Raw genomic sequence first — 26,662 nt, 5'->3', positions numbered from 1 at the left:
AATGAATCCTTCTTCCCTTTGATACACTATAATTTACTATCAGTTTCTCGAATGTTGGAGTTAACGAATTTTGTTCCGTCATGTGTATGGGAACTCAAAAATTAACTAGATATTAAACGGTTATGACGCTGTATTTAATAACGATGATGTGAATCGTATTTTATAAAAACAAATTCCAATATGATTGTATGATTCATTGTACCTACCTATAGGTAGTATTATATTATATTCTATATATACAATACAAGGGCTGAGACATATACTTATAGACACCAACTATTATGTTATATTCACGGTGATGTAATTCTCGTACATTCCAAACCAATAATTATTGTCTAAGTCAACACGTGTGTACGCATTTATTTTACAACTCACGTAGGTATAGTAAGACCGCAAATAATTTTTAAGTGGTGTGAATTGAATCACGACAAAAGAAATGCGTTGCAACCGTGATGCTCTATAAGACAATCGTCGACATTACAGTCGTTTTGATGTTGCGGCCAACCCTACATCAAGCTGAGAAAACTTGCAGGTTAGTTTATACGTATGCAACTTTCTATAAGATTAATTCGAATTCAAATCAATCGACAAAAGACGGACGTGTGTGTGCAACCGTCCAACGTGATTTCAAGTAATTTGTTTCCGTAAACACAATAATTTATATAAGCCGTCAATGATCACCACATGATCCTTTGCTCTGATTTTTTTTCACTGGTGTGCCCTCTGAAGCCTAAAAAAACACTCGTACACATTTCGGTTTCACTATACCTAGCTATATATGTTATACCTAATAATTTTCACACAAAATCGTGTCAATAACATATGTTTGTGCGCCACATGGCGTCTTTATTATAACTGTCGAATTAAACTATTTGTGAGCAAATAATAACATTATACAACTCATATTATACACCCTTTTGCGGACGTTGGGATAGGCAGTCGTGGTCTAGACGTCATGCCGTACACGAGAGGCGGCGGTAGGGGCACACGCGAGATTAAAAACACAATTGGATCATTAAGATGCACGGCTGCCAACGCCCTTTGCCAAATAGCGACGACGATCGCAGTGCTTTAGCGTAATTTAGTACCACAGAACGGAAGAGACCGATCGAATGAATAGCTCTAAACCGAGCTCCATCCGAATGATGCCAGGAGTTGTCCCAGTTGAAAAAAAAAACAAGCAAAAAACTGTTCAACCCAAAAGCGCGTTTCGTCCAAGTATAGGTATAATTATTGGGACACCACGTTTCGGTCCACTTTAATCGAACCATTTTACCATAATATATATATATAGTATATACCTACCTACACATAGTTGTAGTTTTCGCCTTCATTTCACGGTGAATTCATACAAGCGTGGCATGGAAATGGTCGATTGTTAAATTGAGTTTGTCAAGCGGCGATATGAATTTTTAAACCGGCTACGGAATATTTAAGACCGTTGGGTTCATGGCACCATGTGCACGTTAAATAATGTAAAATTATTTCATAACTACATCGACATGGGATAGGAAATGAGAAAACGTATTTATTTTAATAACATTTAATCATTTCATTTCTCGAGAAACAATCTGCCAAGGTAAACAATAGCTGCTAGTTTGGGGATTGGACCGCGGAGGTTCATATATTTATTTTAAATTTGCCAAACCATAACATTTTGGATCAAAGGTTTTCGCGAGAAAGTAAACACGACGGGATCACATAATATTCTTATGCATAGAGGCATTTACATTATGGGACGTCAGAATAAAACCCACGACGATACATTCACCGATACACTTACTAATTGCATATAATATACTGTGCACTAATTCAACAAACAAAATATCGTCTGTCTTAGAATCCGAACATTTCCATTTGAATTAAACCCAAAAAAGTCGCAGTAAAAATGACCGACATTATTTTTAAAATATCTAGCGACTCTATAACAATATTAAAGTATATGGTGATATATATCTTGCTCTTTATTAGCCGTCTAAAATATGAACACATATATTTTATAACATATATTATGTCTATAATAAATAATAATATACGCCTGCAGTAATTATACTGATATATATTATATTGATATCACTGCGTGGTCTCGTCGTTTAGCAAATCCGGTACATTAATGCGCCAATCGTCTGAACAACATAAGTTCTCGTACACATTTAATGCACGCCGCGACTATCATCATCATCATCATCATAATCTTCATCATCATTACGCCAGTTGAATCGCCATTTAATCTCACGACGATTGCTGCAGCGGAGAAGAGTTATAAGCTTCGGATCACGGCCCCTTCCACGCATTATCAACTGCAAATGGACGCACCGCCGCAGTCAATATAATAATAATAATATGGATATCGACATATTACATTATTACTATTATGATTGACGACTTGCACGGCAATTTCAATATTATATTATATACCACGCGCGCACTGTGCAATAATATTAATAATAATAATAATAATACACGCACAATGCGTTCCGGCGAAATTGACAATTACCGAGGGTTTAAGCCACCGCCGGGGGCAAGACCGATTTCCGTTAATCTGCGCGCCGGCGTACACAGAGAGAGTAAGCTCTCCGGCACAGTGGCCACCGTCATCGGACCCGAGGGTTGTTGTTTCCCTTTTGACCAATATTATAATTTAATAATAACGACGTCGAGAAAATGCAAAAACGGAAACTCCCCGTGATTAATTGTGTTAATATAATAATAATAATAATAATAATAATAATGGTATATTATATATTATTATATATATATGACGTATAATATATACATCATCACGCGTTTGTGATCGTTCCAGCGTGGCGTACCGTGAAATACTGTTTCGGGGAGGAGGAGGAGGGATGGGATCTAGGGTGGTCCATACATCGGCGAATATATTATGACATACATTTCTATTATACATACTCTCATATACATGTACGGTGAGATCAGGATTTCGTGTTACAAATATTGTATATAATATTATAATATGATACCACCGTCCGCCATGCATGTTTGTAAAAAAAATTTCTGATCACCCCCCGCATAAGATTGTATTCGACAGACCCCGCGGGGAAGTAGACCGTAGTGTTTTCGGAAAACGCAACGTCTCCCGCCTTGTGATACGGCGCGGCCTGTTGGAGGGTTAAGTGTAACCACGTCGGCTCCTATAGCGGCGAATTTTAAGGGAGCGTCGTCCCAAATCGCCGTTAAGAAAACAAACGTAAAGTTGTCGACCGCGAGTGCCGCCGGTGGCTTATCGCAAGACAAACATTCAATGTTGATAACAATTCGAGTATATGGAAAATGTATATATTTACAGCTTTTAACGCAACACACGCAGTAGGTATATAATATATATATATATGTATATTGTTCCATACAATATAACGACGATAAATAGCTAGTTAATGTTGTCGACTATAGAATCCACGAGTGGTTTGAGGTCAGAGTTAGAATGGTACGAGTTTATTATATAATATGCGTGTTGGGTTAGAATACGGTTAATATATTATGATGTCGTGTGTGATGACATTTCATATTACATACAACCGTCATACCTAGTTAAATCGCCCGCGATTACCGTATGTCAAGGCAGTGTGTGTATCCGTGTACAAGATGGTGCTTTAAATGGCAAACGTTATCGCCGCCTTGACATAGCTTGAGGCATTACGGACGTGAGGTTTGGGCACGTGAATGAGAATGACTACAATATTATAATGTTCTATAAGCGGAAAAACTATTCCTTAAGACTTCACCGAGTCTGGAGTATATTTTCAAACTGTTATTAAATTCCATTGAACCATGTTTATCAATGACATATTTTGTTTAAATGGTTTGTGGTCCGTTTTGTAAATTTACCACCGTATAATATGTGCTGGTAATATTTTCTAGGAAATGAAAAATGCCCGGATGAATAAGTGGTTTTAAATATAGGGTGTAGAAGTCAACGCGTTTTTAGTACAAAAATTTGCCTCACAGGAAGAACTCTAACACTCACACTAACTTAAATAGTAAGATTTAAAATATTTTAATTTGAAAGATGAAGACTTTATGCAGATTAGATTGGTCTCCACGATTTTGTGAACTCTAATAAATTAAGTTTTAATAAAATCATACATCATACATTTTTGTGTATTCTTCTGGAGTTATTAAATGCTGATTAAAAAATCCGAGTGTAAAGCAACCTAATCATTTTTTAATCAAATTTAACAATATTCTACAAAATGTGATTGTTTTTCCTGAAAAGTAATATTTAATTGTTAAAATTATGTGATTATGTTTTTCCGTACCACGCCACGTATCTAGAAATTGTCTGAATTTTTGTCCCTCAATAAATAGCAGGATTCCACAGATTTAATGAACGTTATCATTATTATAATATATCAATATTTGTAATATTATATATTTGTAGATAAATTACTAAGGGCACTTAAGATGAAACAGCACGCACACGTCTTGTGTATCGTCTGCGTTTATAGGTGACGATCGTCTGTCTTATTATAATTTGTTTCATCAGAGTCCCATGTCGGAGAACTATACCACAGTCGTTGATGAATGGTCGTTTATATTGTGCGCATTGTGTGTTTTCTGACCGGAACTTTATTGTTCTCTTATTAGAGACAAACATCCTTCTAATCGAAGGGCATCCTTTCGTTTATAGGTACCGCCGTTTACCCTGTGGGTATACTCCATACCCCACTCTCTGCCACTCGTCCTACGCATGTCTCTTTGATTTCGTCGGTATATACTTCACTCAACATCGAAGGCAGCAACGAGCGGATATATATCATTGCTATTGAAGGCTCAAAGGGTCTGCGAGGGTAGAGGGATATATATACTAATAAAGCTGTTGAAGAATGAAAGGCTTCAAGACCCGTTGTAAAGGTTATCTTTGGTGATATTATAGTGTTACCTTGGAAATTATTCAATACATTCCTGAGAATACATTTTTGAAATCGGTTCTTTTGAATAATATTTTGCTTCTATATATCAACGAAATAACTAACATTTGTTCACATTATGTCCATTATGCATACTCTGGAAAAACATTTACCACTAAAACACGACTAAACACATCTGGTAAGAATAATAGTGATCTCCAATATTTGTATACGTATGCTAGCGATGTGAACGAATTTTGGTGCCTATTATACAGTACCTAATATATAATATATCCCACATGCATTTATATATAAAACAAACGTCACCTGAATTATCAATCATTATTATAATTAATTTTTGATGCAACGATAATTTCATAACAAAACGAAAAAAATATTAGCAATAAAAATGAAAATAATATTACAAAAAAATTGGTACCTATATAAATAAATATAACGGTTTGTACTGGACTATTTTATAAGCCATTTTAAAAATTATTATGATGAATATAGTACGTACGGTATATAATTGAAAATTGAAGAAATAAAATATAAATTATATTATGTACCTATAGGTAAAAATATAAATATAGTTAGCAGTGTGTAAACATAAATAAATCATTTCTGAAATGTTTGAAACAATTAATATTATATGGCAATAATTTACGTAACGTAAAATATTTTAGTAATTGAAATAAAAAAATAAAAGTTTCTTTTCATTTATTTTAGCCAAATATAATATTTCCATTATGAGAAAACAGTCAAGTGAAATATTAATCATTAATTAATTGTATACAACGCAGTGTAACGCATTTGACCATCCATCGTGTCAATTATCGGCGTTAAAAGTAATTTGGTTGAGAAAACAACGGCTGCTATCGATCAATTAATTTTAGTTTGCAAAAGTAAACAATATGAAAATATATAATAGAATTGTATATATTTGTACATAAAAGGCTACATCGTTTAATTTAAATCTGCGGGGTTTGAAGTATTATGTTTAAAGGGTTGAATCAAATTTTTTGTTTTGAAAACATTTTATTTATTTTTTCACTCCGCTAATTCTTTTTAAAAACGTTATTAAATAATTTAATGGTTTCCTATAATAATATAAAAATAACAACTCTCCTTGTTTTAAATTTCAAAAAGTTTCACCGTACAAGCGTGAAATATAAACGAAACTGTCATAAAAAAATATTAAAGTATTAAAGTTCCTCGGGATACGATAGGTAAGTTTAGTTTGAAGAACGTCTTCAAGAGAGAACAAAAAGTTATTGTTTGTTTTTATTTTTATCGCTGTACATTTTATTATTATAAAACTAATTAAACGGTATTCATTTTATCAGAATACTTTGAATATGATGTACCTAACTCACAAGTAGGTATATACTAGAATATAATAATATAATATAAGGTAAAAGGGCGAAATACTCCAGGGCCGTTTTTGATTGAGTAACATACGTAACTTCCCTCGTTTTTTTTATGTAAGTAAACAATAATAATATGATAAACAACTAAAAGTAAAAAAAAAACCATGTCAGATTAAGATTTTTATATGGGGTTAAGCCGTTTAGGGTTCTATACCCGTTGAAGTATTTTACTTGTTAGTAACTAAAACGTGTATAATGTATTATAGGTATTTCACACGATATGACTAAATAAATCATAATGATATTATAATATATACATATCAATATATGCCTACCTATACAATATACGTATCGCATTTATATTTTTTCTTCATTTTATAATTAGCTGTCATTAGCCTACAGACAACTTATTTATTAGAAATACAAACAAAGTTTGATTTACCGACAGACGTTGGCGTTCTATACGTGTTTTATATATTTTGCGTTATTTAATATTATGTATATAATTTTATGCTACTATTTTATATAACAGCCTATTAAAATACGGATTTCAGACTTTTTATTTTTTCATTATATTTCAACGCATCCCCAGCGTTACATTATTATATTATGAAACATGCCGTATCTGCTACAGCATAGTAGGTAATGGTACTAAATATACTCGTTTACACAATATTAATTTAAAAAACTTGGACATATAATGTCCTACTCCATCAAAAGTGGCTGCGGGAAAAACGTCCAGACAAGTTTATACGTATGTAGAAATAACAAGAATGTCATTTAATGTGATTCATATAATGTATATATATTATATTATACATTTATACAGGGTGATTTTTAAGCATGTTCAGCCAATTTTTATACTTACAGAATACATATATATTCAAATTCTGATTTTTAGAATTTTTAAAGACATTCGAATACCATACTTTTGAATACTTTGGGTTTTTTGTTCCACTTGAGGATGGTCCTGTGACAATACAAACTTCTGATTTTCAAATAGGACCCGCCCAACCATTTTTCACTTTAAATTATTCAGCAGATATTTTTTTTTGAGAATTTTTATTAAATCAAAATTCAAACGAGTAGTTTTTGAAATATAACTTTGTGCCCTGAGGATAAAATGTCCATGGTAATGGGTTAATTAGATGTAGGGGGCTAAAACGATTTGAAAAAGTTAGTAATTACTATTGATCAATTAATATAAATAATTTGTAAAAGTGATCTAAGTATATTGAATACTACATCTAATATTACATATAGTTTATATTTTTATAAAACCATATTTAAGGATTATCATCCTTATAGTATAAACATTTTAATAACTCAGAAACTACTTATTAGAATTTTGATTTAGATATACCAAAATTTGCAAGAAAATCACTGATTAAATAGTTTTTAGTAAAAAAGGTGGGTTATCAATTGAAAAATAAAAGTTTGTATGGCCACAGGACACTCCTTATGAGAAATTATAAAACATGGTCATTAGGTATACTTAAAAGTTCTAAACATCATAATTTGAATAAATTAATTATTAAAAGAAAAATGGAGATGGGCATGTTTAAAAAATCACCCTATATATATAGGTAATGACATACTGTACATATAAAATATATAGCAATAATAAATACGAAACGTAAATACATAATAGTATATGATGGTTCTAAATCACATCACGCAAATCATTGTATTCGGTTCGTCATCGAATCTATAGTTGTTTTTTCGTTATTATATATTATTTATTCCCTTATCGCACAAGGATTCGTTTTTAATATGTTAAATTTCACAGAAACAATAAAAATCAAATTTAAAATTCACATTACTGTTATTAATTCCGAATTGATAACAAATTGCAATAATTAGTTATCAATAAAGTACCTAATATAGTTACTGGTTTAAATTATTAAATCGATGTTTTTATTACCTATCTTGATACGCAATGAATGAATAACGACATAAGAAATAACAGTGCAATTTAAATTTACAAATTAACCTACAAATACGATCAGCCATTTTTTGTTTAATAAATTATGATTTATGTTTCAAAAAACATGACGAAATGCACAATTTACCAGAGAACTCGAGTACCTACTCGACCCAATACGTATCTATATATAAACACGCTATTTACCGGCAAACATTTTTTTCACTTATACCACGATTAACAACGACCGTAGATATGGGCAGAATATTATGTTTTGACAAGTTATTATGCCTTACCTTTAAATTACGTTGGTTTTTGGTTTTCAGGACGTTAACAAATAAAATATTACTATACTGCGCGTTTCCCAAATGAATAATTTTAAGGTATCGTTGCAAGAAGGGGTTTTCAAATATTTCTAACTAAATTATTTTTGTATAATGTACACTACTGTTACAGCGAGCTATAAACTTTTGTTGTTCGACTTTTATAACTTTATAGATTCAAGTATTTTTTTTTTTATTGGAAAAGAACTAACATATACGTAGGTGCGCAGCATACAATACATATTGTTCTCAATATATAGGTACAATTGTCTTATTATTGTTATTGAATTTAACAAAAGGGTGGGTAATGGCTTTTATACATTTTCATTGGTAAGATACATCTCTAAGTATGGGTACACTTGTTCTTTCTTTTCAAGAGAAAAATAATTCACATTAAATTGATTACAACATTTCTTGAATAAATGGGATGGATGGGCGTTTTCACTCGTGAGTATACAAAACATTATTTATTTTCTGTCACAAAAATCCTTTGCAAAGCATACGAAATACATCCGTCCCAAATACCACACATCCACTTAAAGTATATAATATAGCGTACATACCACGTGTATATAGCAATATAGGTACTAGTAGTTTAAAGTGAGTATTCAACACACCACGCTGTCGTCTTTTGCATAAATCAAATTACACATGTCTAGGACGACTCGAAAATCATCTCACGAAAATGCACTTTATGCGAAACAAAATATTATTATATTGTGACCTTCAAGCGCAAAAGAGAAAAAATATGTTTACCAGCTCAAGAGCACATCATCGTTTTTACGAATTCAGTGCAAAATAGGGCCGAACGTATGGGAGGGCACATATAATATAGTGCCCTTGTATACGTATAAGACGATGTCGACGATGAAGATGACGGGTGGTGGGCTAGCGATGAATCATTGCGGGAACGATGATTGTAGGGTGTTGGGGTTGATGTGGGTTGGCGATTGTGGGGGAAGAATGGTTCGAGTAGTCGAAAGCGAAGAGCGGGGTTGAATATAACGAGACCCGTTATTATATTATGTAAGGCCGTTCTGACCTCGTCGCAAATATAACCGAATCCGCTCGTCACATTCGTCGCTGTAGAAATGGACTCGGCGCGAGCGAAATAGGAAACAAATTATATAAATAATAATATGCTCTGCGGAGTGATAATTTCATACAAATAATTATACAGGAAGTACGTTCGCCATGGTTTTATTTTTCCTTTATGCGTTTATTTAAATTATGTATATATAATATGTACTAATAAAGACTACTTACCTATTATATTTTCAAATAATTAGTGGCAATTATAGTGGTAACACTTTCAAATGAGAACCACGATTTAGATAGAAACGTCAAACAAATGTGTTTTAAATTAACAATTTAATTATAAAATAGGAATATGATAATATGCTTTAATTACCATGCGACACAAATAATTTATCATAACATATATTTATAATTTATTATTTTATATCTCTTTAAAATTTGGCATCGAAAACAATGCATACACCTATTGATGAAAATCACGAATCTATAATCGATGTACCTATAGGTACACGAGCCATTGAAAAACGATATATAGATTAGGTATAGAATGAAAATGTAATTTTTTCTTATTGTATTTTTTGACGCCCGTCTGGCAGTGAAATATCCCGACGCGCGCTTCTCTTAACGTTGCGAAAAACAGAAGCATTTTATTAAGAATACAAACGTACGCGGGGCACAAGCGAACCTTTGATTCTATTATTATGGCTCACAATCTCGTTAATTGAAATATTCGGTCGACCGATTTCTCACTATATAATATATATATATAAACATATAAAGAGATTCGCCACCGCCGTCCAAAGAAAAATAGAGGCGCTTAATATTTTCCTTTATTTTTTCATTCAAGGAGATTTCGAACGCACTGTTAGCAATGCAGCGGAAAGACCGAGTTTGAAATAGAAAAATACACTGTAAAGTTACCGGGTTTTTATTTTTATTTTTTGTTTCCCCTTCGCTGCGCTCCGTTGCATTCGAGTTTGGAGAATGAAAATGTTCGGAGGCTTAAAAAATATAGGGGGGTAAAAAAGAATTAGTGGCCTTTCAAATCGCTTTCCGTTCCTTCTATATATCGACGGGAGACGTTGAAAACGTTCCGAGAGATTAAGTCGGCGAATCGAAAGACCCTTTTCGACCGTTGTCGGTCACCACTCACCAACACCCGAGAGAGAGCACATCGCGGTTAAACGCACGCGAAACTCAAATGTCCTGCTCAACACATAACAATTAACTCAGTCAAATAATAATTACATCGGATGACGTTTTTGTCGACAGTTGTCGATTTCGAATCGTTATTTTCGTGACCGAAATCCGTACAACATATTTATACGTTTTATATAAAAAATGACTTCTTCATGTTCAGAGTTCTTATTTTTTTACAAATGGGTTTTCATATTTTTCCTTTTAATAGAAGAACACGCGTCAGAGTTAACAAATAAAAAACAAACGATAAATCTTCCGGAATATTAAAAATATGACTTGACGTATATATGGTATATTAAAAAGTCAGTTTTCAGACGTAAACACAGATCGCAAGAAAACATATTTTTTGTATTGTGTGATTTTGTTGTTATTTCTTTAGCGTCTGTGGGCAAGTATGTACTTTTTTTAAGAAAAATATGATGGTATATAAACGTAATAATTGTAATGCACAAGTTTATTTTTTCATATAAACGCACTAAACATAATATACTTAAAAGATATTAAAATAGATTATTTGTAATTCATGAATTTACGAAATCTTTATATATCTTGTAATATTTTGTTTTTTTTTTTTAGATGTATACGAATTTGAAAAGTTAAGCAAAACCAAAGAAGACGTTGTACGCCGATTTTGTATCTTTCATACCGTCAAAATATATACCTAGTTATATTATCTACAAAATATATTGTTTTGTTTCGTAAATTAAAATATTGTTAATATTATATCATTTTTTTTTAAACCAGGACAACGGTCATAGAGATTTTATGGAGTTTAAAGAAGAACAAGATTTTTCCAGAAATATCCCATGTGTAAAATTTCCGTAGTGGCAATCATCTCAAGAATATCAATTTTTGGCACTGCACTTTATCCTTATTTTCATAATATTCCGTCGTCTTATTTTTCAGAACAAACAAATGCGATTTTAATGCGACAAGCGGTTTTTTCATACAAGGAACGAAATAAAAATCCGTCATCCCGTGCACCATTATATACGAATCTATATTATATTAAAACACGGAATTCTCCTCTCAAAAAAGAAAGAAAAAAACACATTTATAACATTCAAAAAACATCGTAATGCTTTTACCTACCTCGTCAACGTGAGTAACTTAATAAGAAAATAAAATATCGAATAATATATGAATCGCTAGGTATGCAATGGCATTTCTTTCGGGACCGTAAGCAAGCAACGTAAATTTGAAATATTAACCCAGTTTCATTCAAATTAATTCATAAAATACAAGGAGAAAAATTGAAAACGACAAAAACAAATAGATAGGTGAATTTAATACATGAAAACTGTGATACAATTATTTTAAATCCAACATTAAAGTTAATTTTGGATTATTCAAAATATTTTACTTTAAACATGTTTTGAATTGCGTTAATAAGAACTAGATTAATGATATCAAATAATATGCGTACCCAGTTCTATTGTTGTGTGGAAATCTGAGTGGGAAATAACGAATGTATAATTTAATCTGATTTATTTTTGGTAATATTATAGATATAATGAAATTGCTTGTAGACTAATTAAAAGAAAACATGTTATTTAGTGTTTTATAAAATATATAATATACTACTAAATTGATAAAAAAGTTTTAGTAATATTTCTATATAAAATACACATAATATACTTAACTATACGCTTTCGTAAGTTATTATTAAAGGTTTCTAAACAGATTAAGTTGATTATGATTATTATTATACATTATTATGATATGCGATTAAGGAATAATAATTTCAATCTAAAGTTTTCCGAAGTCACTGGAAAAAATTGGAGCATTATGAGCAGAAAAAAACACAAATAGAACGTGAGATGAGTGGGATTATAAAAACTATAATATTATTTTTAAAAGTGAAGAGAAAGGAAATGGTGTCGTGACCATTTAAATTAAATATTCCTTAATTACCCTAAATATAACATCAAGTAAGTGTCACTAATGGGTGGCTTCTTCTTCAAACAATCCATGTTTTTTTTTAAACTCTTATCTTATACGCTTATTATGCAAAATGTATAGATTGTGTATGTGCATTTGTAAAATTAAAAAAAAAAAAAAAAAGTGAAGAGAAAAATCATTATTTTCAGCAAAATATGATTTTGGTATCGCATTCACAGTTAAAAAATTATTATGTCTTAAAAATAATCTTTTATACAACGTAACAACTAAAAATATTAAAACATATAGTTTAAATATTGAATCGACACACTTAATTTATTTTCAAACTTCACATCTCTTATGAGTAGGTAGGTACATTAAAAATTAAAAATATTCAAACATTTGAATTAAATGGTTAAAATTTCTTTAATTCACAAATACTCGGTTTACTGTATAATAGTTACGTCAGTCACAGCATTTTTTTCTACTGGCATTTTGTCTTTGTATAAATTACAATTTGATCACGTCTTATTAGCTTAATTCAATGAAATAATAACTTTTTAAACATACTTTTTAACAACAAGCGGTCAATTATAAATCATAAAATTAACTAACGATACCTAAATATGAAAAAAAAAAACTGAACGCGTTATGCTGTTGATTATGTTTGTAGTGTTTACCTTGTCATTGAGTAACAGTAATGTCTAATTTGAATTCAACGACAAATCATTGTGTGCGAAAAAATAACTCTGAGTGTGGAGTGACAGGTGGATGAGGGATTTATTCATAATGATGGCGTCGTAAGAGTAGAATTGTGTTGGTAGCGGCGGAAATATGTGCACATTTTTGTCACTTTTGTCTTTTAATGGTAAATTTAAATATCATAATAATAATAAAAATAATAATATGTATAACAGTTGACCAAAACATCCTGTTATTCTGAGCCCATCACGTAAAAGTAAAAAAAAAAACCTGTACCTAAATATATATAAAAGTATTTCATAATCTGTCAGTGAAACTATCATTTACCGAGATACCACCGAGAGGGTTTCCGCGATGAAATGGACACGAATAATACAATAACGATAATGTCAATCAACGCTTGTGGCGGCGAATAAATGACAACGCGAGCGTTGCAAATTCATTTATTTAACGGAGGCGGCGGCCGGTCGGCGCCATAGGATCGAAGAAACTGAGGTATACAGTACGATTCATGTGGTATTATCATCCTCTTATTGTGCGTTGATTTAAATTCTGATTTTTGAGATTTTTTTATGTAGGTAAAGACCAATTTTCAAAAATATTCTAGTAAATATTTTTGTACATATAAGTACCTATTTAAATTTTAAATGAAAATGCAATCGAGCTGTTTCTATGTTATTATAGGACTCAATATATCAACTAAGTTTATGCTAATATAGGTTTAGATGATACGAGGGGACCATGTGGTTGTGCATCAGATTTAAAACATATTTTGTCTACCTTGGTATATGCCGACGATTTTTATAAATTATTAAAAGCTCGTAGATCAATTGATATCGATTATTACAGTAATTTTCAAATCACCGTAAGGACTTTAATCCTCGGCGTTTTGTATATCCTTATCACGCTATAAGTGAATCGCCCTGTAAACATAATTTCAATGAGAAACATCAATAGACGTTAAGTAATAAGTATATATAAAGCATATTATATAGTAATAAAGCAAGTCAATCTGTGAAATATTCAGTATACGGATTATAATATTATCAATCATATTACACAGTATTTATAGATACCAGCTGGCGGAAACAGTACCTATTCATTTGACATACCTATACATAACTCGATTGGCGGTACGCATTTTACGTTTGGTCGTATAAAGCCGTCCGACGGGGTAGCGGGCAGAGGAATTCACCGCGACATAAAATGTATACCACCTATATAGATAGGTCGGTATAGATAGGTATATATATATAGATAGGTACTTGCCTACACGGACGAACGATATTAAAAATCCATCGCGAAAACAAATGTTGTTCGGATAGTGATTTATACGCGGATTGGAGATAAAAACGTCGCTCCGGAACGAGCGAGGGTAATTTTAAGCGCCCGCGTTGATAATAATAATACTGGCTGCTTCCGCTGGCGGTGAGGTCGGGTCAATTTTTGCCACGTGAACTCCTCGTTGGGGGGGGGGAGAGTTAAGGGGGCGAAGTGACAAAACACGAAATGAATGATGGTCGTTTCCACGCGTTGGCCGGACTATCTTGTCCATCCATCAAGTGAACACACATCGAGTACATTTGTGTGTGAGTGTGTATATGTGTATGTGTGTACTATTATGGCTTTTGTGCGTGAATTTTTTCAATTGTTGATTGCGACCAGGGGCGATCGTCTTGATATGGAAAATCTGCCAGTATTGGTCGGATGTATCGGATGTAGGTAAAAATAATAAAAAACCGTTCACTTGGTCAGATGTTTTTGGAAATATAAATATGCTAGGTAACGTATGACGCGCGCAGCTTCTACCTCCCTCCCGACCACGACACCAGTTGGCGGTTATATAAAATCACTGCAGATATATGTAAAGCGTGTTTTAAACCGATATTTTTGTTTCACTATGGGTTTATTTTGACGAACAAAAAAACAAGTTTTTTACATCGATAGGTGTAGGTAGTAAAGTTTGTTGCGATGTCACATGATATAAACCAATAATATAAGGCTATACATAATATTATATTATACAACTATCGTTTATTTTTTTAAATTATTGTATTCTTATTTTCTTGGCAGTAGGTATACAAACAACGTTGTTTGAATATAATTGTTGTAACAGCGTCGAATAAATCAAACTGTCAAATATGGCAGTCAAAGAAAACCAAAATTTCTCATTTCAAACAAGTAAGTCAAAAGCAAAACGAACATTTTGGCAGCAATATTTAAACTGCTTAGTTTTGATTATATCGAATACCTTAATAATGAAGGTACATTTATATTCAGTGAGAAAATACATTTGATACATTTAAATATTTTTACATATTATAAGTACATAATGACCTAACTTAATTTGTTGAAATTCCGATTATCCATTTACAATTTTAATAAACTGTTGCTAACTGAGAACTCACTTTAGGTACAATATAATATAATACGCCATACTCACATTTACTATGGTAACTATAGTATATTATTATATTAGGTGTTAATAATAATTGTTTATAAATTATGTTATTACACTTGAGAAAATTATACGTTGTTGTTAATGTTGCTTTCCTGTTTGAAAGTCGTTTTGGAATCAGAAAACCCCAAGTTAAAATGTGTCCATGAGAAACAATATCTATATATATAATAGGTCAAATGAAGAATGTCAGTCTACTACTTCAGGTAGGTATACAGAAATAGTTCGAATATTTATCATTGTACAGAGTGGGATGGTGGGAACATTTAATGAAAGCTTTTTTTTTTTTTTTGGTTGAGGCTTCGACAACTTAGGTCATTAGCCTTTGGTACTGTGGGGGGTGGAAATGTAGGTTTGTTTGTTTGGAACACGTGGGCAGAATTTTTAGTGGGCACCCGTAGGTATCTGCCATTGCCCGGGTGGGGGATGGCGACACTTGTTCTCCGGACACCGTGACTTGCCCGGAGAAAAATGCCGCCCGATGGCCGGGAATCGAACCCGGACCGGCTGTGCCGAAGTCGACGCGTTGACCGCTCGGCCACCTCGTCCCCCATTTTAATGAAAACTATTTGATAGATTTGATGTATTTTTTTTTATTTTTTAACAATTCAAGAATAAAAAAAAATATGTTTGAATAAAAGAACACACAGAAACATGATGAAATAAGAAACATATCGCAAATTTAATCATTTAAGTTGTGCAATCGATGTGTTTACGTACACTAAAAAAAAAATCTATATATTTATTCGAAGCAAATATTATAGTTTCTATTATACAAAATGTTCGAGATTACTAGGATATAGTAAATGTGTACATTAGCTCTAGATTTGGTTTTTATATATGTAATTTATTTAAGTGTTAATTAACTCACGTTAGTAGTTTGGATGCCAATAACAAATAAAAGTAAAGGAAAATACTAATTGTAGTCAAATAATGTAGTTTTAATGTTTGCGGACTGTTCGATGAAATGTATTACCAATTTTTCTTATGTTAAGAGAATATTTGCTATTCAGTTTTAAGGATTTCTATAGTTTATCTAAGCATAGGATATAGCTTTGTAAACTTGAATCATAAACAACTGACTATTACGTCGGGATGAAAAATATAAGAAGTTACCTGAGGGGTTATTTTCACTGCTAATAATGTAGATCCGATTGATGAAATTTTTAACCAATCGCAACTGGACCATATGAAAGAGAGCCAATAAAAGTTCGAGTGCACTAAAAGCACACCTTTAATCTTTTAGCGAGTCATTTTTCAGTACCTACTCTTCTTTTCTCTGGCTTGTCAGTCTAGAGACTACTTTATTATTCTCATACACCTTCAATCCATCGTTTTTCTTTTCCTAATTGTTTTCCATAAATGTACACATCGTCTACACATCAATGAGTTCACGGATATTACATATAGGTATAGCAATTATTTTTCCTATGCTTAGATCAATATTTCAGACCATACTAGAAAATTTATATATGAATAAAATCCATACAACATACGGTTTTGATAATTTATTGTATAATAATTTTGTATGATACTACTACGGTTGATTATAAATTAAAATTGACTGTTGTTTTAAATTAAAATGAAATGCATTATTTGCATTATAGTAAACAAAGTACAATAGTACCTATTTAGTGTTTGATTCAAATATATAAAAAAAATATTGATATTTAGAGGACACTTGCATACTTGCTGTATTATCTCCGTTTTACAAACGTACAACATAGCAAGTTTTACGTTCACAATTATCTATTTTACTCTGTAGTTTTTTAAATTAGAGTAAATTGATTTATTATAAAATTGTATGATAAGGTAATATTTAGGCCCTTGAATCTATAGCATCTCGTAGGAATTTATTGCTATTTTGATTATACGAAGCAAGTTATAAGCATTCTAAGACTGTAAATTGTTTCATGCTTGTAAAATCAAAAATGATTATAATAACTAGCTTCAAAATTAAATTATCAATGAAAGCCCTAGATATTCACCATTGAAGATGCCCTATAATAATCTTACCTTTAGATTTTAGAATAGGTCAATTCAATTTTTAAAATAACAGAGTAAAACGGATTATTGTGAACGTAAATGTTGCTATATTGTAAGTTAGTAAGATAAAGACAGGACACGCGGGTGTGGCATCCTCTTACCCATTTAAACTGTAGAAGCTAATATGTAAACAATTTATTAATATATTATTTTTGTTTAGTATTAGAAAAGAAATAGATAAGCATACAATAGTAGTACGAACGGTAAGAGGACGGTCGTATATGTATGACAAGTATGGACAACAATTTGTATAAATTGTATGATTGTGATACAGCGAATAGCCATTGAACAAGATGTTTGAGATACTGAAAAATAGACAAACGATGGGTTGATCGACATCCCAGTAGCATAAAGGGAATTAAAAAAAAAGGATTCAAAGTAGAACACAAAACAGGATATTTTACGGGTTTTTTGTATATTTTATTTTGAAGGGCGCTTTTGGCCAAAATTTAAATGACACTCGGCAAAATGGGGCTCATTAATCATTGGAAAAGGTGAGAGCACCTGTCGACTGGCAAACAATTCAATGGAAAGAATATCGCTAATGGGATCTTTTTTTCATGAAAAAGTGTTTAAAAAAAACAAAGACCTCGACGATTATTTTTCACATTAAGCCTTTTAGAGAGAGCAACAAATGGTACAGGGACTTTTACGAGAAATATTCTGAATGAGACGCATAAGTTGATATTTTAAAATTTGATAAAAACGATGGCAAATACAAATAATGTTATTTAGAATAGTAAAAATTAAATTATTTCAAAAATAAATTTATAACTATAAATTATGATAAAAAAAATTAAATATTAAGAAATTAATCATTAATTAAATAATTTACGTAGGACTTAAAGTCAAACATTGTGTTAAATAATGGAACTACTGATCTCTGATAGGTATAAATTGGTCGATAACTTTTAATTTGGAGCACGTGCAAAAAAATTAACCTAAAAAATTACATTTTTATTTCGATTGCAATTATTAATAGAGCTATTTTAAGGGAAAGTTTATATTCGAACAAATTAAATCAGTACTCAAATAAATTATGCACAGAATCGTGAAGAATATAGATAAATGATTTTGGTTGAATTAAGTTAAGTGAATAACAGTGTGTTCGGAATGAGAATTAGTCTTTCGAAGAAACTTGTTGTTTATGCAATAACATGCAAAACATTTTTTCATACTTTTAAACAAATATTTTTACTGAAATATACTAGCTATAACTAAAATAATTTAAGTTAAGTACTATAAACCTTAATATTTATTAACTCGTTAAGATAAGGAGAGTAGTAAGAAATAATTCATAAAAACAGTTTTCATAAAATACATTTTCTCTATATCTAACCACGATTATCATTGGCAAAAAATATACGTTTAATATGTTTTTAAATGCACATTCTATCTTTGAATACATTATGATGCGTTCATAAAAAAATGTTTATTTATAAAATTATATGATGACTATTATGAATAGTTTATTATAGTATTATAATAGATAAACTTTGTAACTACGATTTTGTTCGATGACAGTAAAGAAAAATTAGGTTGAATATATATTTGAAGTCTTCTCGGATAGTTTAATATTTTAATCAGCATTCCTTGCAACTGACAGTGACCCCAGGGATCTATTAGGGATAGCCACCGTTTCCGTTACTTAAATTCAGATTTTAATCAAAACTCCACGATTTTTTATTTTCACTCGTCTTTACAATATATTCTTAGTATCTATCTCTATTTCCTGGATTGATTTAATTACAGTCGAGGTCTTAGAAGTAAAATATTAACTTTTGTACAACAATAAAAAAAGTAATTAATAACTTAAAAGCTGTATAAATGGGTAAAATTAATTGTTATTTAATCAATATATAATATGGTTGTTACCAGTATTTACTCAAATCATAATTGTCTGCAAACGGTCTTAGTCCATACAAGTAATTTCTATCAATTCTCATTTTTGGCGATGTCGTCGGTATAGAGCAAAAACCCTATTCCACACGATTACGTTTAAATCTCCAAAAATACGATGGACTTACATAGGTGTCATGGGAAGTATGGGAATGAAAATATCGTTCGAACGCAGGGTGGCAAAGTTAAGAGGCATTACGTTGATAAGCAATCAAGTGTAGAGAGAACATGAAAGTTGGCAAAATGCCAAGCCATTACTTCTCGGGAGGTAAAATACGCAGCCTGAATCATTTGTATGACACAAAAGGAAACGCGAGAAAAAAAGAAAGTGGATAGATAACTGTTTTTTCTCCATTTTCTTTTGCGGAATAGCGCCAACTGTGTTGTGCACGGTGAATCAAGAACAGAGGTGTGGTACTTTGTTCTGATCCTTTTCTCGTTTAGACATAATTACCAACCGAGGTTGAAAAAAAACTAGTCAATAATTGTGGTCAGGAAGCTGTTAATACTTTTTATTTAATTGAAAAATGTTTAAAGTAATTAATAGGACAGGGCATTGGATACGATACCTATAGAAAATATGTATGGATAATTCAAAGAACTAAACATTTTTATCACAAAAGTAATAATAATAATTAACTATTCAACGGTATTTACTCAAAAAATATAACTTTACTACAAAAGTATTATAATTTTATAGACACAAATTATTTTTAAAGTGATTTTTGAAATTAGTTTTTAAATTAAAAATGTATTTCTGCTGTACATATTTAGTTAATTATTTAATGGGGATAATGCTCAATAGAACAGTAAGGCAGAGTACACAGTAACTATACACAGGGGGAGTAATTAAATAATACAACACAATTAAACAATTAACAACAATTAAAGAAAAAGCAAATTAATTAATTATAAACAGATGGTAGAAATAATAACAAAACAGTATAATAATAATAGGACATTTTTTTAAGAAATCTTAAGTGCTCCTTCTCCAGACGCATTATTTGGTGAGTAGGGGTGGTTGGTGGTTTCTACCATAAATTTCGTTAAGTATGTGAGAGCTCTGTGAAAAAGAATTAGACCTAGTGGAATGTGATGGTACTCTAAACTTTAATGGAGAAAGGGCGCATCGACTCATCAATAAGATAATATATTGAACCATATTTATAATAAACACATTTTATATATCATATGGGAGTATAAAAATTTTTTTTTACTAATTGTACAATGATGTTATTGATATTACAAATGATTAATATTGAATTTGATTGAATGTGTGATATATACGAACATAAAAAAAACATGAAAAATATTATTACAAATTTTATTATTATTTGTAAAACTTAAGTTAAAAATTAAAAATTCATTTTCGTATGCTAGGATACTAATAATGTTAATCAGAGACAACAAAATAAGCTACCACGTTCCTTCAACATGATTTACTTGCAAATTTTGTTTTTAGCTAAATTATACACAAAATCGAATTTCTAGAAAAGTTTTAAACATGTCAAGTCAGGTGAATTATTGTGCACCAATTACTCACAACCGAGAATCTAAATTTACAACGTTAAAAAAATGTCACAATAGAGCTTTATTCTTTTATTTTAGTTGGTTAATATTAATTTCGTGTAGAAATACCACGCAATGAAAAATGAAAACTCTTAGCGATATCTTTAGCAAATGAAATATGCGTCCCAAGAGGTCTTGCCGAGTATTAATCCCAGCTAATGAAAAAAGCTATTGCTTCGGTTGAATAAGAACCACGGTAGGCTACAAAAACTTTTATACACAGCTGGTTTAATTTCTTACGAATTTAGCCTTTAGACCATTATTTACTTTTGAAGACGCGCACATCACATTATCGACGACGTGATCGTGATTTTTAGTGGCAGTTCATTTAGGTATTGTAAGTATATTATACATTCTTAAGTAGTATGTAGTTAGTATGCATAAACTGGCTAAACCAAGTTTTGGTTCATTAGAAAAATGTATAAGACGTAGTTTCGTTTGCTTATAAAAAGTTTAGAAACGAAAAGTATTTTATGTATTACTGTTGTATATCATTATTCATTGGCATTAATTTTCCTTCGTACATACGCGTAACTAGTAGCTGCAATTTTGAAATATTTAATGGAGACTATTAAAGCGATTGTAAATAAATTGCTTGGATCAAAATAAAAGAGCAAAATAAACCATTGACGAATTTTAGTAAATAGAAACAGCAAATGCATATGATAGAACTTGTTGATAAAATAATGTATAGAGTTATAAACATCCGATTTGAAGATTTGATATAAATCGTTAGAGTAATTCATACCAGTTATACGCACCGTATACACGGTTTATCGGTAAACATTTATCGCACAATATTATTCTACCCGCAGTAAACCCATTAAAACCAGCAATGAGTGAAAATTAATTTCGAATACACAATTGCATAAGTTAGTAGAACATTTAGTTGTTCTAATGATCACTTACCCTTAATAAACATACGAGGTTAAAAGCCCCAACAATAGGCGTTGATAAATATATGTTGAGTTTTAAATTGCATTAATAAACCGTAGTTTTACACATTTCTAAACCAGAATAATGATTTAATTTAAATGTTATTTCAAAATTAATTGAACGGATATTAAAAATAAAAATTCATTTTACCAAAGGATTGTGATAAAAGTTGTGGTCAAAAGAGGTTGTCACGTTTGTTTTCTCTTTGACCCACACGGCCACGCACAATATGGCAAATCGGCTTCAGCTGTAGGTACCAACCTTGTTGACATACCTGAGTATTAGAGTGAATTGACCTATTATCAATCTCAAAAGATGCATCCGAATTTTTTTTTTTGCTTTACACGCCATTCAGAAGCTTTGCAGTTTTTACCTCAGCTCTCCAAACTTCTCGATCTTCTGCATCCACAACAGTCGCTTCATTTATCATATTTTTTTTTCAAATTATAATTATGTAAAATATTACAAATTAAAAATTCACAAATTCCACTTTTCTCTCTTTCTGAATAGTAAGCTGACGTCAGCCCTACATTAAATAGAGCACTAAATCTTGACATTAAGTCATACAGTTTACAAATTATTTAACTAATGTAGGTACTTAAATATTTATAATTATTTCTATAGTATGTTTAACAAATATGTAGGATATTATGGTTTGAAATAATATTGTAGATATTTCTTAACCTGAGCCATTTGATTATGTAAGTACCTAATAAAAAATGTATAAATACCTTCACTGTCGATTGAGAAGTAGCCAAGACCATCACCGTCTACAATTGAATATCCAACTCTAGATACATCTCCAGGAGGATCTGCGTCGGTAGCACTCACTGTGGTAACTAGAGTCCCGGGTGGTTCGTTTTCATCAACAAATGCAGTTGCATAAAAACTGCCAAACTCAGGAGCGAATATGTTTTCGTTTACATCGACTATTTCTATTGTTAACCATGTTTGTGAAGATAAATAGGGCATACCACCATCTACTGCACTCACGATTAGTGTGTGTATTTGTCTCTGTTCGAAATCTAATTCACTCGTTGTTCGGACAGTTCCGGAAATGGAATCGATTTCGAACATTTTTTCGTCTACTTCTGATGAAGAATCTGATTCTAATGAGTACGACACTATTCCACCTTTGCCGAGATCAGGATCAACTGCAGTGACGATTGCAACGACGCTACCGATTGGCAAATCTTCCAAAGCTTTGACGGTGTAATTTTGTACGAGAAATTCTGGCGCGTTGTCATTCACGTCGTCAACAATAATGCGTATCAAAGCTTCTGTGTGTAAAGTCCACGGTTCAGGAGCACAATCCGAGACGGTAACTTTCAGTTCGTATAGTTCTTGGCGTTCTCGATCTAAGCGACCGGATACATACAGATTGCCTGAAGTTTTGTCAACCGAAAAATGAGTTGTGTCCGTGGTCAAAATATAAACTATCCTACCGTTTTCTCCTTGATCAGGATCTTGAGCGTTTATTTTGAATATTACTGTCCCGTTTCGAGCATTTTCACTGACTCGAAAACTAGAAACTCTTTTATCAACCTTGGGAGCATTGTCGTTGACATCTAGAATTATAACCTTCAATAACTTCCATGTAGTGTGTTGTGGTTTACCGAGATCAGACACTGTAACGTTTAATTCATATTCATCTCTTGTTTCTCGATCTAGATATCCAACTACATTTAAATCACCGGTTTCGGGATCGATTCTGAACAGGGAATCGTCGTCACCATCGGATACACCATACACTAATTTGCCATTGTAACCTAGATCTCTATCTCTGGCACGAATAGCTAGTATTGTATATCCTAATGGCACAGACTCATTAACTTGTACAGCACTAGGAAAATTCACCAACTCGGGCTTGTGTACATTCTCTCCATACCTGCTTGGCATCATGGCAAAATCATCATCTTCACCAATATTGTTCTTTTTTGCGGTTTCAATAGCGTCATTCAATCTACGAAGTACTCCCGTTTCTCGGCATTCGATATTGATTGAATCATCAGCAGCCTGTGTTTTTTTCGCGTTCACTAATGTTATATGTAAACTTGTCAAGTCCGAATAATGGGAACCGTCAGTGGCAGTGATTTTTACGGTACGTTCTTCCATACCTATGTCAGAAAGGTCACAAGTTACTGAAAGTACGCCCGATGATGACTCGATTGAAAAACAATTGTCTTCATTGCCTGATTCGACTCGATAGCTTATAAAATTACCATCGTCAAAATCTACAGCAGACATAGTCATGATTTCTTTACCTATGACAGTAAATCTGGGAACTTGTATTTTACAGTCAATTTTTTCAAACTGGGGTCTGTTGTCATTCACATCTTTCAGTTTAATCACTAACTTCATTTCAGTTTGTCTCCTGTATGGATATCCCCAATCCGATGCTCTGATATGAAGCACATATTCCCGTCGCATAGTTTCAAAGTCTAAAAGATGAGTTGTTTTAATGAGACCGGTGAAATGATCGATATCAAAAGGCACAGGTTTTAAATTAGCAATACTATAGGATATATAACCATTTTCACCCGAATCTTTATCACGTGCACTTATTTTTACAACAGATGTACCGGCAGGTTCGTTTTCATTGATGGATACTTCCATCAAATATTTTTCAAACAGAGGATCATTGTCGTTAGCATCAACAACAAATATTTTGACCTTGGCGGCGGATTGTTTTCTACTTCCAGCGTTTCCTTGATCTATAGCACTGACTGTAAGAGTATAAGATGATCTATGTTCAGCATCCAGAACTACAGCCGTGTAAAGCATACCTGTCCGTTTGTTTATTCGGAACTCTCCACCTTCATTACCACCGACGATTTCTAAAGACACTTGCGCATTTTTACCTTCGTCTTTATCACTTACTTTTAGTTTAATGACCGGCGAATTAACGGGTGCGGTTTCAGCGATATTTACTTCATATAGTTCACGTTCAAATACTGGAGCATTATCGTTAACGTCGGCGAGTTCTATATGAATCGACCTGTAAGTATCTCTTTCAGGCGTTCCTGAATCAACTGCTCTAAGAGATAGATTATAACCTTTTGGAGCCGTTTCTCTATCCAACATATTGAGGACGACAATATTATATTCACCACTATGTCCAGTTTCCTTAATTCTGAAATGACCATCGGGATCACCGTCAACAATTTCCAAGCTTCGTATTATACCATTTACTCCCGAATCTCTATCTGTGACTTTGATGATTGCGTATATGTCACAATTAGATTCCTCGACCACGTGTGGTAAATGTTGGATAAAAATATCGGGACTATATATATTGACTTGTTGGATGTTGAATTTTACTTTTGCACTACTTGGTTTAGAACGTCCTCGAATGCCACGATCCCGAGCTTCAACGACAAAGTCGTACGATCTTCTGTCTTCAAATCTTAACGATCTAGTAATTGTTATGACACCAGTTCTCGGATGCATAGCAAACTGATTGGTTTTTTCTTTAAAACTATAGTATATTTCACCATTCATTCCAATATCAGCATCTTCAGCTGAAACTTTTAGAACACTAGAATGGAGTGGCGTATCTTCTGGTATAGTTTTTTCATATACAACCGGATAGAATAAGGGACTTAAGTCATTGGTATCGAGCACTGTTACAACTAAAGCAGCATGGAGTTCTAACGATACACTATTTTTTTTTTTATCTTTTGACTTGTCAGTAGAAGTGGTAACTGTAGCTTTGACTTCTAAGACATATTCATCTTGTCGTTCTCTGTTCAGAACATCGTAATCAGTCTTTGTTCGAACTAAAAGGAACCAAAAGTTTCCGATCTTCTTTTCTTCAGCCTTGAAGAATTTGATCTTTTGTTGGGATGCTATCTTATAACGTATGATAACGTCGTCATCTGAACAATATATGCCCATTTTTTCTTCCGTTCGGACATACGTTTTGATAAGCGCATTCTCTGGAATCGTTGCATTGTAATGCTCTCTGGTAAAACGTAATTCAGCCAGACTTCCATTTTTTAAAGTGGAGAAGCAGCTTGATACCAGGAATAACGAAACTAATATCAGAGGCTTAATAAACAGTTCCTTGAAGCCTGTTCCCATGGTAGTTACACGCGGGACGTTCTTGTCATCTTATTAGGTTGACTCGTTTTGATATTCTGCACATTTTCCTAAAAACAAATTGTAATTAAAATAAATTATCATAACATAGTGTAACGTTAATAATATTAAAACATGAATATCAGAATAAGAAACAAAACATTGAATAATAGTATGACAGAATTAAATAAATAATATTTTCAACTTTATAGAATATAGATGTTCAATTTTATTTTATAAACTATAAAATTAAAATATTAATAAACTATAAATAAATGAAAAGTTTGTGATGTCTACGGAAAGGGTTTCAACTTCCGGAGAGGCAATAACGAATTGTGTTGACCCTATTATACTGGGACAAAGCCAAA

The 26,662-nt window shown here is 32.0% G+C and overlaps 1 protein-coding gene across 3 annotated transcripts in view; it reads right to left on the bottom strand.

Moving 5' to 3' along the window:
- LOC100164473 (fat-like cadherin-related tumor suppressor homolog) overlaps nucleotides 1-26,662 on the bottom strand; it is a 163,167-nt gene that overhangs the window by 56,898 nt on the left and 79,607 nt on the right. For all 3 annotated transcript variants that reach the window (XM_003242029.4, XM_003242028.4, XM_016801538.2), the window contains one exon: nucleotides 22,946-26,365. In XM_003242029.4, the coding sequence (XP_003242077.1) occupies nucleotides 22,946-26,297 (3,352 nt within the window). In that variant the 5' untranslated portion in view covers nucleotides 26,298-26,365. The remainder of the gene's footprint in view (nucleotides 1-22,945; nucleotides 26,366-26,662) is intronic.

This window comes from Acyrthosiphon pisum, chromosome A1 (genome assembly GCF_005508785.2).
Source record: "Acyrthosiphon pisum isolate AL4f chromosome A1, pea_aphid_22Mar2018_4r6ur, whole genome shotgun sequence".
NCBI classification, from domain to species: Eukaryota; Metazoa; Arthropoda; class Insecta; order Hemiptera; family Aphididae; genus Acyrthosiphon; species Acyrthosiphon pisum.
This window is presented reverse-complemented; position numbering and strand designations above follow the sequence as displayed.